Here is a 14,692-nt window from a genome sequence, read left to right as displayed (position 1 = left end):
ACGTATTCTTGCAACGTGATCGAGTGTGGCTGGCTACATTTAGTCCTGCATCCCATCTTATTGATTGCCTCGTAACTTACAGCACCACTTTCATGTCAAGAGACTTATTATTGCATTGGTCCTTAATATAAGCCTTTTACAGAGATTGTCTGGAATAAACTACTATGGTAGACCTTGAGTGGGTGTCGTCGTACAAATAGAACCCCACAATTACTCCCCGTAAGACCGTATGTCACGCGTCACAGCACTGCAGACACTCTTGTTCTTTCACCCAACAATAAGTCTTGATGCCATGACAAGGAGAGGACTTGAGCAAAAAGAACACGAGACGGAATAACAGAAGAAAGATATACATGCCCGACCACAAGTTCTGTGTGCGCTGCGGCAAAAGATGCCGACTTGCGGACTCGAACCGCAGATCTTCGCATTACGAGTGCGACGCCTTACCGCTTGGCCAAGCCGGCAACGTGAATGATTCATGACATTTTTGGGTACTACATAAGCCTAGTGCTCGATACGGGGCCGCGCCGCGACACAAAAAAAAGTTGCCGACTTGCGGACTCGAACCGCAGATCTTCGCATGACCGTAGTACGAGTGCGACGCCTTACCGCTTGGCCAAGCCGGCGACAGCATGGATGACTCAGCAAGTACTTAAGTGTTTTATAAAGCTTTGCTTAGTGCGTTCGAAGACTTGAGGTTGGCCTTGGAGAGAACCCCGTTTGAGAAACTTGGGACCGTGGCACATGCTGGTAAGGTGTATTATCTATGGAATATGCAGAGAGGTCTTTTGAAGAGCTCTTTGTGCTTATGAGGAGCGTTTCAGCTGAGACAGGCTGATCTCCTGCTTTCTTGTAGAGGGATCCTGTAGGTGATTGCTCAAAGGTGTTGTGGTGGTGTTGCAGGCTGTAAAACGTCTCAGGAGGGTAGATGAAAAGGTAATAGCAGAAAGTGAGAGAAGTGTGAACAAAAGTTGGGGGAAAACTGAGGTTAATATCAAACCAGACGGTACAACAGGTCAGGCAGTAGCTCAACGTGTATAGAGTTACTATTGACTGAGCATAGAGCACAATTGCCTTTCTGTCTGCTGAAGCCTGTGAATCAGATCAGTCTTGATATCCCATAGCCTGCAAAGCTGCACTGGTATACTGAACTATCTGTGTCTCTATGGGCAGAGGTACGAACTCAAGATGTCCATCACATCGGGGTCGATTTGCTCCTGGCCCATGTATCTTCTTTCCATGGCCATCCTTTTTTCCCCCTAACCTTCTATCTTCTACTTTCTACCTTCCACACTCCACTTCTCCATCATTGATCTCGTTCGAAGAGCTTCTCTCAAGAAGTTTGTGCCTCTCCTCAACATATACCATTGATCTTTCTCTGTCCCATTCATCACTTTGAATACAGTTTCTGTCCCACTGACACCTGTGAAACAATACATCGCGATCGACCAAGCGAGAGACACGCTGTGTCCTTTCCATCCATTTCAGATGACCCTTTCTCCATCCTCTACTGCCGTTTCAGTCTCTCTGAACAGTAGTCTGCGTTACTCTACCACTCGCAAGATCGCGGATCTGTTTTTCCAAACAGTGAAAGAACTCTATCTGAGCCTTGTATCAACCGTAAGTTACTGCCCTATTCCCACCCCCGGGGCACCTCTCTTTCCCAGACCAAGAAGCCGTTTGCTTGCTTACTCCCTCTCAGATCTGTCTTCCCTTTCTTCTTGTTGTCTTGCAGCGGCCTCACCTTAGCACCCACTGCCGCGCTTCACATTCCATTGGCTCAGCTTCAGCCATCCTGAGAACATATCTCTTCGAACCTAGTTGCACATCGTTTCCCTTTCCCCTTTTAACCTTTCAAACACTCGCCAGGCCAGTCATCGCGATCCATTCAGCTCCTGAACGCCCGCGTGGAGAGCTTTTATCTTGACGTTCAACCCACCTCAAGTTTCTGCGGGCCTCCACACTGGCCCATATCCTGCGCTGCCCCTTCGCCTTCCATCTAACTGCAGCTTCACGCTTCTTTTTCCTTCTGCGGAACTTTGTAAAAGCAAACTGTCCTGACCTGTTGTCCTTTCCACTTCTTTATCACCACGCTTTGTTACACTTTCTCAAGTCCTTCGAAGCCGCGGCAGTCTCCAACCGCCTGGGCGCTTCTTGCCTACTAACATTTCATCTGGTATGTCCGACTTCAAAATATGAGCTTTCCTGTCTTTCCCTGCATCCTATAGTCTGATCGTCCTTGACTTTCAGGTTCCGCGACTACTTGTGCTACCTCAATTCCACTTTCCCAACAAAGTCACCATGGCTAGCAGTTCCAGTTCATATCGTGGCTGCCCTCGCATGAGCAATGTGGAGCGGACAACAATCTCCCTGTCCGACGATGATGACAATGACTCCCTCTACGAAGTTGCGCGCAGTATCGCGCAGGACGAGGCTGAAGTGACCCAAGAGCTCGTTGACTTGACTCAAGACGACGACGGCAGCAGCCCAGAGTTGAGCTCCGAGCCTCATGTCAACCCTCGACGTTGCCAGAAGTCAATTGTCAGCATCAGGGGGATGGAGCTGGCGGTTGGCGATGTTGTCGAGCTTGCCGAGCACGTTGGAGTATGGGCGATCCAGTTCATTGACATCCAAGAGATGTGCGTGGATCAGTCCACGTCCAGAGTCCTGCTCCGTGGTGTACCATACGCACGCACCAAGAACCTGCGAGGACGACTAGAGCCCAAGTTGAACGAAGTGTGCCGTATTATTGAGACTGTTCACGATGATCATCGTACGAGCGAGCAGGAGATGCTGATCGAAGTCTCTGCCAACCAAGTCCTGGCCAAGAGGGTCCTCATCAAGACGAACTCCAACTTCCCTAATTGCCGCTTCGGGAATGACTCGAACTGGCGTTCAATGTCACATACGCAAAAGGAGGAGAAAGCTCCCTTGACATGCCGATGGGAGATGCGCATTGAGTATCAGAATGGCCGCTGCCAAAAGAATGACCGTCCACTTGGCGGCGCCTTGATTCATCTTTCTGAAGACGATGTCGAGCAAGGGCCGTATTGTGTGTCAGACCAACAACGTCAACGAGACTGGCGTGGCCGTCGACGGGGTGTTCAGGCAAAGACGACTGGAAAGTACACCTTCGGAGATGTCTTTTGCGGGGCTGGCGGTACCTCTCGTGGGGCCGTTATGGCAGGCTTCGAGGTAGGTCTTTCCTCTCTCTTTCTTTTCCAGTTGGTCAATTTATCATCCTAGCAAAGTGCTAATTCAACGACATTTGCATTCTGTTCCTTTAGCCAATCGTTGCGGTTGATAATTCGTCTACAGCCTGCCAAACCTACCAACGCAACTTCCCAGACACAAACCTGTTTACCCAAGACATATACGACTTCATTCACGATCCCGAGAAGTTCTACGTTGACGTCTTGCATATTTCCCCACCTTGCCAACCCTACAGCCCCATCCATGTCCGCGAAGGACAGAATGATGAAGCAAACACTGCTGCTCTGTTCTTCCATGATGTGCTCGAAAAAACTCACCCACGTCTTATTACCCTAGAAGAAACATTCGGGCTTACGCATAACAAGCATGTCCTGTGGTTCAATGCGTTGCTCCGAGGTTTTACTTCCCGCCACTACTCCATCAAGTGGTAAGTTCTCTTCAGTATGCCTACGTTTACAATTTTATCAAGTACCGACAAGGCATCTAGGAAAAACCAGCTACCGTTGCTCGAGTTTGGCTTGCCCCAAACGCGCAAACGGCTCATCATGATCGGAGCCTGCCCTGGCGAAAAGCTTCCTCCCCAGCTTGCTGCAACACACGGAAGCCAGCCTCACCAAAAACCTTTCGTCACTGAGGGTGAGGCCATTGATAATATGCCGAGAAATGTGACACTCCATGATGTGCACGCGGCGCGGCGAGTGAATGTGGCGCGGCGAAACGCAGATGTGCCGCTGCAGCGGACGATTCTTTGTTCTGGAGCCGAAAATACGGTTCACTATAATGGCCAACGCGTTTTCACACTACGAGAGTTGGCCTGCCTTCAGGGCTTCCCTACCTCACATGTTTTCGAAGGTCATTGCCAAGGTGTCATCAAAAGGCAAATTGGTAACGCGTTCCCGCCGTCAGTCGTACACGCAATATATCAACACCTGCGGCTGTGGCTTGAGCGGCGAGATGGAATCCGGGGGCCGGCCGTCTCCCTGCCATCAACTCCCTGTCGAAGATCAGGCACACAGTCCTTATGGAATTTTCTGCGCACCCCATCGGCTGGCTCGGATTCTTCCTTTAGTACGAATTCGAGTCCCATAAAGAGTACGAAGCGCAGATTGGCCGCGGTTGAGTTTGATGAGAACGAAGTGCTGAGGGAGTCGCCGTTGAGGCGAGAACGTTTTGACGGCAACGCCTTAACAATATCACCTTCTGTTCCCAGGACACGGGAACGCCAAGCATCCGTCTCGTCTGAGTCGTCAGAAGTGTCTGTGATCCCACTCCAAGAAGGCAGCCGTGCGTTGTCCTTCGGGAACAAACTAGGCAAGCTCCCTGCAACTCGCATCAACAGCGAGGACTGGATTTTCTGAGCACGTCAGAATTCGGGGTCTACGATTGCAAGAAACAGGGAGTGTTTATGGGATATGTGGGCCAAATGTCGAGGACGGGCGATAACGGACTCCTCTCTTGGCGGATGATGAGTTTCGAGTAGCGGAGGACGAATTTGTACGGAGCAAAGATGTGGCGACGGCGATGAAGTTGCAGCATATCTGTGAATGAAAGTCTAGGCGGTGAGATTCAAAGCTGTGGAAGAGCCCACGGTGCTTGGGAGAAGCTCTGGACACAATGGGGCTCGATCGTGAGTTTTGTGGGCGAGTCTATTTTTAATCATAGGCACAGGCGGCTGCTGTGGTCCAAGCTTCACATGTGGTGGGGGGACATAAACCTTAAACCGACTGACAGTTATTGACTTGAAAATACATAACGTGTGACTCTTCGCCCTATGTGAGAAGGTGTGAGGAAATTGAAAAAAAAAGTGCCAAGGGCGGCAGTGCGGTGCAGTAGGCCTGGGCGTGTGCGGCTCTGTGATCGGGATTGGAGCCAAGGTTTCGGGGGGGGGGGGGGGTTCTTCCTCGCCTCCACCTTCCTCCTACTTCTTGTCAGAGTACTTTGCTCAATTGTAGTTACTTGTGCCAGCCGAATCAAGCATCAGTGCGTGCCAGTTTGGGAGAGGCAGTCAGACGATACAACCCCAGAAGGAGCAGTCGCACCCCGCTGCCAAGCACTCGCGGTGACAGAAACCGCAACACCGATTTTGGAGGAGGGCAAGTGCTGTCGGCTGTGTGGTGACCTCAGGCCAGGCCGGCGAGAAGGGACGATCATGACCCGTGCTACCCGTTCTGCGATGGCCTAGTCCCATTTCTTACATCAAGGATCGATTCGGAGATTTCTTCCTCTGTGCTGCAGCCAAAAGATCCAAGTTCTATTTATTAACTAGAGGACTGATCTGCAATTCTCTCACACACTCAGCTTGCACACACATCCACATTGCACATCTCGGCACACTGATTCCGAGAGTGACGACACGGTTGGTGGTAGCTCTTCTTCATTTCATTTCGACACCGTCATGTATGGATGGATGGAAATCAAGTTCAAGATCGGTCGAGACCACGTATGGCGACGGTCCCTCGTCATGGCTCCTCCGACCTGGTTCCCAGCCACGTGCACCCGGCTGTAACGGCACGCTCAGTTGGGGGGGAACGCGACAAAAGCTATTCTTCTTTCCCACCCTGCCCTTCTTGAAAGAGAAAGATATCGTCGATCTTCAGACGCGTCGTCATGAAAGTTTCGTAATTACGACAACGTCGAAAGGATCATCACAGAGCAAACCAGAGATAGTTGGCTTTGTCGTTATGGTCAAGAGAAACAGAGAGAAAGAAGCGTCCGTGCGGGCTGCGCAGCTGCAGATGACAAAAGTCGCTAGGGAGATGACGAGCTCAAGTTGACAACAGCCACAAACACCCCCACTGGTCGCTGCCCACTGTTCACTGGCCACGTTCCTACTTGGCTCCTTCGTGTTGGGGCCTCGTCCGGGCCGGCTATTCCCCAGCAGTCAGCATGGCTAATTTTTCTTCCTTCATTTCAGCAGCGAAGGCACCAACCAGACACCAAACAAGCCACCGGCCCCAGCGGGGCGCAGTAAAGAAACCCAAGCCTGTCGGCGGCTATCCTCAGCATCATCCTCCCATGCGTCTCTCGGGACCTAAATCCCCACACCATTTGTGTGCCTGGCTACTGTTTCCAAAAGGGCACCGTAGTGCACGCCTACTGCAGCCCTGCCCGGGCACACCCACAGCTTAGAGCGAATGGGCGAATGAGATACACTGTAACTTCCGATGACGAAGCGAGGGTGCGTCCCGTACCTCTCCCTCTCCCTCTATTGAGTCTGTCTCAAGCTATTAGACGTAACCGCATTCTATAGTAGCGTGAGCTCGCGATTGCGATCTTTTTAAGCTTCTCCGTGGGAGAGCTAAGCCTCACAACCCCCCTGCTTGTTTTCCCAATCCCTGGGAACGATCACGTTTCGAGCCTATCTGTTCACCCTCTCCTTACTCCGAGCCCTCTCCTCCCCCCTCCCTCTCGTTCGTCTTGTTTTGTGTCTGACGGGTGCAGGGGGTCCCCAAGTAAGATGTCAAGGGCACATTTGTCTTAGGCTACTATTCAATACCACGCTGCCTAGCGAAGATCTGGTCTGGCGCTCAACCCCCCCCCCCCCCTTCCTTCTTGGGCTGCCTGCTGCAACGCCGCGATGATGGCCGTGTCTGGATCTGGGGTCCATTATTCTTAGGCTGACCTACATATCATAGCACGTACAAGTACCCAGCCAGCCTTGATGTGATGTCAAAACTTGTCCCCCGCCCTCTCCTCTTCTCTTTTTCTCACTGCTATAGACAAAGCACTTTATTATATGACCGTCTCGTCCGGCCCTAGTTGTGGTCGTGTGTTTGTGTGTACTTCATTGTTCTTCTTGTTCTAGGGCAGGGTGACCTTGTTTTCTTGGCACTCGACCGCCTCCTTCTTGTCGAGGCTTCGTTCACACACACGCAGCACACATGGACGAGCTCTCTGTGGTCACCTTCCCAGCCTCATTCTCTTACTCTTTCTCTGCTCGTATCTCACGTCCTTCTTAGTCACATGGATTGCGACAGATTGGTATCTCTTTTCAGAAAATCGGGGTTTGAACATTCTTCACGTTGTCCTAGCATTTACCTGAAGTTTTGATTTTTGGGAGAGGGAAATCAACACTCTCCGGAGAAGCCAGTTGCTTTGCTGGTCTTGAAGAATATACAGCCAATTACTATATACAAGATCGTAGGAAATACGACAACAACCACCATGGCTACAGACACATCCATATCCCCTGCAGTAGGGGACGGCGTGTCGCCATCGCCTGCAGGCCAAGCAACAGGACAGACTCAGTCTGAAGAGTCCTCGGCAAGATCCTCAGGGAGCTCATATACACAAGGTGTGGACAAGGCAGGCACCACATCAACAACGACGTCTGGAGTAGTAGCAAGACTCAATCCCAAAACTTGGTCCCGCAAGATAAGGATACTCGCTCTCGCATGCCTGGCCTTGATCGTCCTGGCTCTTGTTCCAGGTAGGTTTTCCACACCGTCTCTCTCTCTCTCTCTCTCTCTCTCTCACTCACACACACACACACTCTCATGCACCCATACAATTCTAGAGAACCACCTCTCATTAACAACTCATTCCCAGCTATCACCGTACCCCTTGTAGAGCGAGCCCACCACAGCAGCTCCAGTCCTCCCAAGCCAGCCACACCCCTCTACGTCAACCCGCCCAACACATCTCTCATCGCCAACGGTACTGCCCTGCGTATCATGCCCCTAGGCGCAAGCATCACCTACGGTTACCTCTCAACCGACGGGAACGGCTACCGTGAGGACCTCCTGGGCCTCCTTCGCCGCGGCGGCAACGACAACATCACTTACGTCGGCAGCCGGAACAACGGCACCATGATCAAGAACGCCGTCGAGGGCTGGCCAGGCTACCGGATCGACCAGGTCATGCCCAAGGCGGCGGCCTCGGTGCCAAAGTACCTGCCCAACGTCGTCCTGCTCAACGTCGGCACCAACGACTGCGTGCAGAACTGGAACATCGACAACACCACCAAGCAATCCAGGTTGGAGCCTTCCCTAACCGCCAACGCCACCATCGACGTCGGCGACAGGCTGCAGGCGCTCGTCGAGGACGTCTTGGAATGGTCGCCCGGCGCCACCGTTGTCATGAGCACCCTCATCGTCAACAAGGTCAAGTCCACCAACAAGCGCGTCGGCGACGCCAACACGCAGTTTCGCGACGTGGCGTCGTCGCTGCGGGCGGCCGGGCGGCGGGTCGTGCTGGCTGATATGAGCACCTCGGCTGGGGGGCCGAATATTACTACCATGGCGGACGTCACGCACCCGAATGATGTTGGCTATGCGCTCATGGCGAACAGGTGGTATGTTGCGCTGCAGCAGGCCAGCGAAGAGGGTTTGATTGTGGCACCGAGCGAGGTGGATGCTTGAGAGAGAGAAAGAGGGGCGTCGCTTACCTGCGTTTACTTTTCTTGCTCTTTTGTGCCGTATTGTACCGTGGCGTTGTTTTGGATGTTTGTATTGGCATTGTGGTGTTTGTGTTGTGCACATACACGCACACAGCCTCTTTGCTGTTTGTTTGGAGTTGTGGACTGCTTATTGAACTTCAAGATACCCTCGTTCATAGATTTTTGGGTCTTTGCAAATCTTGTTGATACGACTATTGCATAAGCGATATCGTACCTTCAGTTCGGGCCAGCGTAAAAAAGAACCATACTGAACCCCACAAGTACACATGAACAGGCCATGTGAATGTTCCAGGGTCTCTCATACATAAACTCTTAAATAAGCACCCAAAAACCCCAGATTCAAAGTAGGAACGGATGTCTCTTGTCATCGAAAGCCAAGACGGGAGGACCCTTCTCCCTTGGGTCGTGGTACGCAGGTCCGAACTTTGAGTTGGTGTGGTGGTGTGAGACTAGCTTTGACACCACCCCCCGTCATTGACGACGAACGAACGAACAAGTATACCGTCACATCGGGGATCGACGTTGGAGAAGGCCCGATCCGGTGCTGAGGGGTTTGTAGATAGCTTTGGTGTGTTTTTGAACATGTACACAGCAGCATATGAACAACATTTGCAGGAAGGACCAAGCAACACCCACAAGATCAGGAAGAAATGGGCTCTAGACACCCATTCGATGCGAAGCCCCGTTCAAGTTAGCTAGCTAGCTAGCTGTGCATACACCACGCCTACGAGAGGCAGAGTGAGTCGTAGTCCTGGAGGAGACGCCATTTGTGGGAATGGTGATCGCTGTCAAGGCAAGCCCAAGAAGGGGCCGAGCCTGTGTTGTTCGTCATGTGTCATTGAGGAGATTATTCATACATCAGGAGGGCTACCCACCGCCACCTCCGCCCGTTATAAAAGAACAGAAAACAAAAATAAATAGGTTGCATGCTCCGTGAATGTTTAGATAGATAGATTGGTCGTCCCTGGACCGTTCGTAGATCTCATACCCTGAGCCTGACCCCCGTCTCCCCTTCTTTCCTACTAGATGTTTAGATATGTATATATACCCAAGAGTTCTGCCCCCGCTTCCCAAATCCCGTCTATGAACCAAAAACCTCTCGGTGATGCTCCTCGAGCCGTTCGCACATCTGCGACCTTCCCTTCCACTCCTCAATTACGTTCTGCAGCTCGCAGCCGGTCTGGACCAGCAGGTCCCAGATGCTCTGCTCGACATCGAAGCCGAACTGCTTGAGGAGGGACTCTTTCGGCCCAAGCAGCCTCAGCCTCGTGGTGCGGTCCGTCGCCAACAAGTCGCCCTCGTCCACAAGATGACCGGCGTTCATCTTTGGTGTATTGCTATGCAGGAACATGGGCTTGATGCTGTTGTGTAGGGGTGGTGATGACGACGAGGTGGATGATAGATAACGGTAGTCGTCGGCTGAGGAGTGCTGAACCATGGCGGTAACCCGGTCCGTGCGCCCGTCGTGCCGTCCCAGGCTCGCAACATTGGTCTTGACCCTATAGAAGGTAGAGTTGAGGCTGACGGCGGCGGCCATGAAGGTCTCCTTGTCACCCTGCCCGAGCGCGCCCTGTGACAGGAGAGGGTAGTAGTGATCGGGCCCAAACATGTTGTAATATGTCGCCAGCAGGAGAGGCGCGAGGTGTGTCGCCTTGTTGACGGCCAGCTGCCCCGCCTCGCTGGACGTCATGGGCAGGTCTGGAGGATAGCTCGACCGTCCCGCCACGGTCCAGAACTTGGGGCTCTCTGTGGCCCTCCAGAAGTCGGGCCAGACAACCATGCCCTTGGACTGGTATGGCTCGACATCGAAAAGGGTAGTCGCAGGATCAGTGAGGGGGATGCTGTCGCTGTCGAGGAGCAGGGCATCGGAGAAGGACGAGAGCAGCAGCGCGAGGGACTTGAGCTGATAGTGCGTGATCTTGATCTCCGCGTCGTCGCCCGGGCCGACCTTGATGCCGCTCTTGTCGAGAATGTGCGATAGCACGACGCATTTCGCGTCGAGCTTCTTTAGGTATTTATTGCAGAGCTGCTCCTCGAACTCGGCATCGTTGGGCACAAACACCTCAACAGGCAGTGTGCTCCCCGTCCTCCGCAACATGTGCAGGCTGATGATGGCCGGACCAAAGTACTCACCTCCGCCAACCATGACGATGCCCCGGCCCTTGAAAACGTCGCCCACACCCTTCCACTGTCTCTGCGACATGTTCCTCTGCCCGTCGCCGAGCTCCTCCTCGAGCCTGTCGACGAAGAGCCCGTGCATCTCCCGCAGGGACGCGAGCTCCTCGACGGACTGGCGGACGTAGTCGCGATAGGGCTGCCGCGTTGTCTGCCCGGGTGTGGGATTCTGAGTCTGCGCGTGCCCGTTGAGCACGATCTTAGGGGCGTTGGGGCGGGCTTCGTGTATGATCCTGCTCCATTTTGCCCAGAGGGCGCCCACGTCCTTGATCTCGCCACCGTCATCCCCCTTCGCCGTGGTGAGGAGTGGCTTGACGCCAGGACGCTTGGAGCCGGAGCCGGAGGTCTGGTCGTCTGTAGCAGGATCGTGATTATCGTCGTCGTCGTTCTTGTGATCGCTGCTGTGGAATGGGAGGATGACCTGTGGCAGCTGGAATGTGGCTAGCTTGGAGGCGGCCTCCTCCTCGACGGCGTGGGCATAGGCGACGGCGTCGAAGGTCTTCTCGATGATGGTACTCTCGACATTGCGGCGGTATCGGATCAGGACGATGATGGTGCCAAAGAGAGCCAGTAGGGACAATATCCGCCGAGCCAGACGCATGATGGTGGAAAAAATGCAGGCCCGTTATCTCGTCATCATCATTGGGGTTGGGGCGGTGAAGGGTTCGAGGAGCTCGATAGCGAAAAGCTCGATTGGGTCTTGGATTCGGGGTCTAGGAGATAGGTGGTAGTAGATGATAAAACGGAGCTGCGTGACGCCCGTCGCGAAGTTATTCTCTTTGTCTTCTTCTTCTTGCGTGTTCTTGGGAGGTGGAAGCTGAAAATACATCCCCTGAAAATACCAATGTTCAGCACAGCACACCACAAGGGCTTCAGCGACACGCATGGAGTTCCCTTTTCGCGGCACGGCTACCAACAACCCTGACAGAGAAGCGCGGTGTGTGCCGCAGGACCCTGTAGCCCAGGCAGGATACCCCTGTATGGCCATTCACCACAGTACATGTAGGAATTCTATCAATAGCGGTTCATAGTACCTTAGCACTACTGTGTACGCGAAAAGTGCGTGCTCGGTAGGCAATGGCCAATACCCTTGATCCCAGCGCGGTCTTATGGAAAATACAGAGCGAGAGCGATTGGGGCCAGCTAAGAGACTCATTCACTGCAGTGCCAAGCACGCAATCTTGCAGCAAGTGTCAGGGGAACAATTATCAAACTTTTCGAGGTCGTTATATCCAGAGCCAGATCGTTTTACCAGAAGCCAATTAGAAGAACGAATGGTCAACTGCAATAAGAGGAGGATGGCAGAGGATGGACGTACAGTACAGCCGTAAGCAACAACCCTAACCCTATTCCTCCTCTCGAAATTCCAACTGACGTCACGCCCACACGTGGATGTCTCTCTATTAACTGCTCTTCCCCGACGGTAGGAGCCAGGAAAAGGGACACGGCCACTGCCACTGTGTCAGGCCACCTCAGGTTTGATCCAAAGTACATGATACAAATCAACAGCTAAGCCAAGAAATGGATACACAAATGTATATCCTACCCATCACGATCAACTCTACAGAAGAAGAAGAAACAAATATTACCACAATACCATACTGTACTCAATAAGACAATCGAAAAAGAAGGAGGGTTCGGTTCTTCCCATACGGATCATCAATGCAAATTCCTCTTCTTGTACAAAGGACAATGTGTTACCGTGACAGCCGTGAGGGCCGTCGACAAGGGTTCCTGCCCTGGTCTCAGGTGTAAGCTGGAAAGCGATGATCTCATCAGCATCAGACACACGTCCTCTCTTTTATATTAGTCTCAGCTCAAATCCAGTCTGATCAGACACTGCATAATTACTTGCGATTTCCATCAAATGCTTTTGTGTTATGAGGTTCTGCATTCCGAGCTTTCCTAAGAAAGCCCTTCCAACCCCTTAAGAAAAACATCAAAAGAATATGGTCGGAAGACGATCCCTTGCTGCCTTCGCTCATGGCCGCGCCAGCTCCAAGACCAAGAAAGAAAATAACCCCTTTCGACCCAAGCCTACAGCCTTTAAATTCCAGGATGCCGGGAACAAGGCGATAGAAGATGAGCGGAGGAAAAGAATCAAGGACAAACTCATCGACGCCGTGAAGGGCGATGAGCTGGAGAGGTTCAGAAAGACAGACGACCAGGTACGAAAGGTCGCCCTGGAAGCATCTGTCCCAGCCTGTATTGTTATATTTGTTCAGGCTACTGCGGTCCCTGCCCTAACCTATGTCCTCTTCAGATCAAATCCATCAAGAACAAGGGCGTCAAGAAATTCTACGAAGCTCAAAATGATGCCTTAGGTGACTGGCTCGAGGTTGACTCGGTCGTCAGGAGTATAGCGGACGATATTCTCGAGTCCTTCGACCCAGACAGAGACCATGACGGCATCCTTGAGCATGGTGGTACACTACAGGCGCAGAATGAGGACGTAGAGGCTTTCTTGCCGGAGGAGGAGCGGACGAAGCGGAGCAAGGCCGAGAGATCCGCCAAGAGGGCGATCAATGTCAACGTCGTGGCCAACATCTTTCTCTTGGCTGCAAAGATCGTCGCTTGCTTTTTCTCCTCCTCGCTGTCGCTGATCGCGTCTACTGTCGACTCAGCTCTCGACCTCCTCTGCACTGTCATTGTATGGACGACCAACCGCCTGGTGCAATGGAGACTGAACTCTCTAGAGCGCCGCTTTCCGGTCGGCAGACGCCGTCTCGAGCCACTAGGTATCTTAGTGTTCTCCATCTTCATGATACTCTCTTTCGCCCAGATCCTCCAGGAATCCGTCGAGAAGCTTCTTCCCGACGGCGACCACACGATCGTGGACCTCGGCGCCATTGCGATGGGCGCAATGATAGCCACCATCGTCGTCAAGGGCATCATATGGTTCGGCTGCATCCGGGTGAAGACGACGCAGGTGCAAGCTCTGGCGCAGGACTGCCAGACGGATGTGTACTTCAACACGCTATCCCTCATCTTCCCCCTCATCGGCAAGCAGGTTGGCGTATGGTGGCTGGACCCCGTCGGCGCTGGAATCCTGTCGCTCTTCATCATCTGGGACTGGGCCGGCACTGCGTTTGAGAACGTCACTCGGCTGAGCGGTTCCGCAGTCGATGACAGGCTGTTTAGGAAGATCATCTTCTTAGCGTGGCGGTTCGCTCCCATCGTTGAGGGGTTCAAGAGTATCAAGGCGTATCATGCTGGCGATGGCGTCTGGGTCGAAGTGGATATACTGCTGCATCCATACACCCCGCTCATGAGCTCCCATGATATCGCCGAGACACTGCAGTATTGTCTAGAGGGGTTACCTGAGGTTGACAGTATGTGTCCTACCCCCTTCGGGTTATCTTTTCTTCCTCGAGTCATACTGACCTCGTTTTCTTTCTAGGGGCATTCGTGACCACTGATTACACGGAGTCAGGCCCGAGTGGCCACGCCTCACTCGTCAACTAAATCAATGAGTTGTGTTGGTCCTACTATAATCACCAGCTATCTCATATTTCACAGGTACAGGATCTCCGGCCAGAACATTCGTCTCTAGGCGTATGGAGGAGCACAGGATATCGCATATTTCACGGCAGGCATTCAAAGATCACTCCAGGGCGCAGGAAATAATTTCTTGGGGGAAAAAATCAGGCATTCCTCTTCGTTCATTATGTACATCAATAAACTAAATCTTTCACAAATGGAAAATAAGCCCCTGCCGCTGTTTCCTCCGTGACTCGCTGCAACACTTTGATGCCACAACATCAAAGAAAGACAGACACCAAGGTAGAAGAAGAAGAAGACGAAAAAACGAATGTGCAGAAAAGACAGTAAGTGCTGAGCAAGCAACAAGAAAAGAGTGACAAAACAAGAGGCAAGCAAAGGGCCAATTAATATTTACACTTATCA

At 52.5% G+C, this 14,692-nt stretch overlaps 4 protein-coding genes and 2 non-coding genes across 6 annotated transcripts; 3 read left to right on the top strand and 3 right to left on the bottom strand.

The window, feature by feature from the left end:
- Window positions 1–392: 392 nt before the first annotated feature.
- On the bottom strand, window positions 393–464 carry M406DRAFT_t35. The gene has a single exon. It is a non-coding gene; the product is annotated as a tRNA-Thr (tRNA).
- Window positions 465–546: 82 nt separating this feature from the next.
- M406DRAFT_t34 lies at window positions 547–626 on the bottom strand. The gene has a single exon. It is a non-coding gene; the product is annotated as a tRNA-Thr (tRNA).
- A 1,675-nt stretch (window positions 627–2,301) lies between these two features.
- M406DRAFT_327939 (S-adenosyl-L-methionine-dependent methyltransferase) lies at window positions 2,302–3,644 on the top strand (the record flags this gene model as incomplete). Its single annotated transcript, XM_040920269.1, has 2 exons — window positions 2,302–3,195; window positions 3,288–3,644. 2 exons carry the CDS (start codon window positions 2,302–2,304, stop codon window positions 3,642–3,644), a joined length of 1,251 nt encoding a protein of 416 aa, XP_040777785.1.
- Window positions 3,645–7,709: 4,065 nt separating this feature from the next.
- M406DRAFT_40636 (family 3 carbohydrate esterase) lies at window positions 7,710–8,573 on the top strand (the record flags this gene model as incomplete). Its single annotated transcript, XM_040924143.1, has 1 exon — window positions 7,710–8,573. The coding sequence occupies one exon, from the start codon at window positions 7,710–7,712 to the stop codon at window positions 8,571–8,573; it is 864 nt and encodes a 287-aa protein (XP_040777784.1).
- Window positions 8,574–9,692: 1,119 nt separating this feature from the next.
- On the bottom strand, window positions 9,693–10,814 carry M406DRAFT_89443 (family 71 glycosyltransferase; the record flags this gene model as incomplete). Its single annotated transcript, XM_040926150.1, has 1 exon — window positions 9,693–10,814. The coding sequence occupies one exon, from the start codon at window positions 10,812–10,814 to the stop codon at window positions 9,693–9,695; it is 1,122 nt and encodes a 373-aa protein (XP_040777783.1).
- A 1,921-nt stretch (window positions 10,815–12,735) lies between these two features.
- On the top strand, window positions 12,736–14,481 carry M406DRAFT_350276 (uncharacterized protein; the record flags this gene model as incomplete). Its single annotated transcript, XM_040922537.1, has 3 exons — window positions 12,736–12,954; window positions 13,050–14,118; window positions 14,187–14,481. The coding sequence occupies 3 exons, from the start codon at window positions 12,736–12,738 to the stop codon at window positions 14,249–14,251; spliced, it is 1,353 nt and encodes a 450-aa protein (XP_040777782.1). The 3' UTR covers window positions 14,252–14,481.
- Window positions 14,482–14,692: the final 211 nt, after the last annotated feature.

The sequence above is a fragment of the Cryphonectria parasitica genome (assembly GCF_011745365.1).
Source record: "Cryphonectria parasitica EP155 unplaced genomic scaffold M406scaffold_3, whole genome shotgun sequence".
Taxonomy (NCBI): Eukaryota; Fungi; Ascomycota; class Sordariomycetes; order Diaporthales; family Cryphonectriaceae; genus Cryphonectria; species Cryphonectria parasitica.
This window is presented reverse-complemented; position numbering and strand designations above follow the sequence as displayed.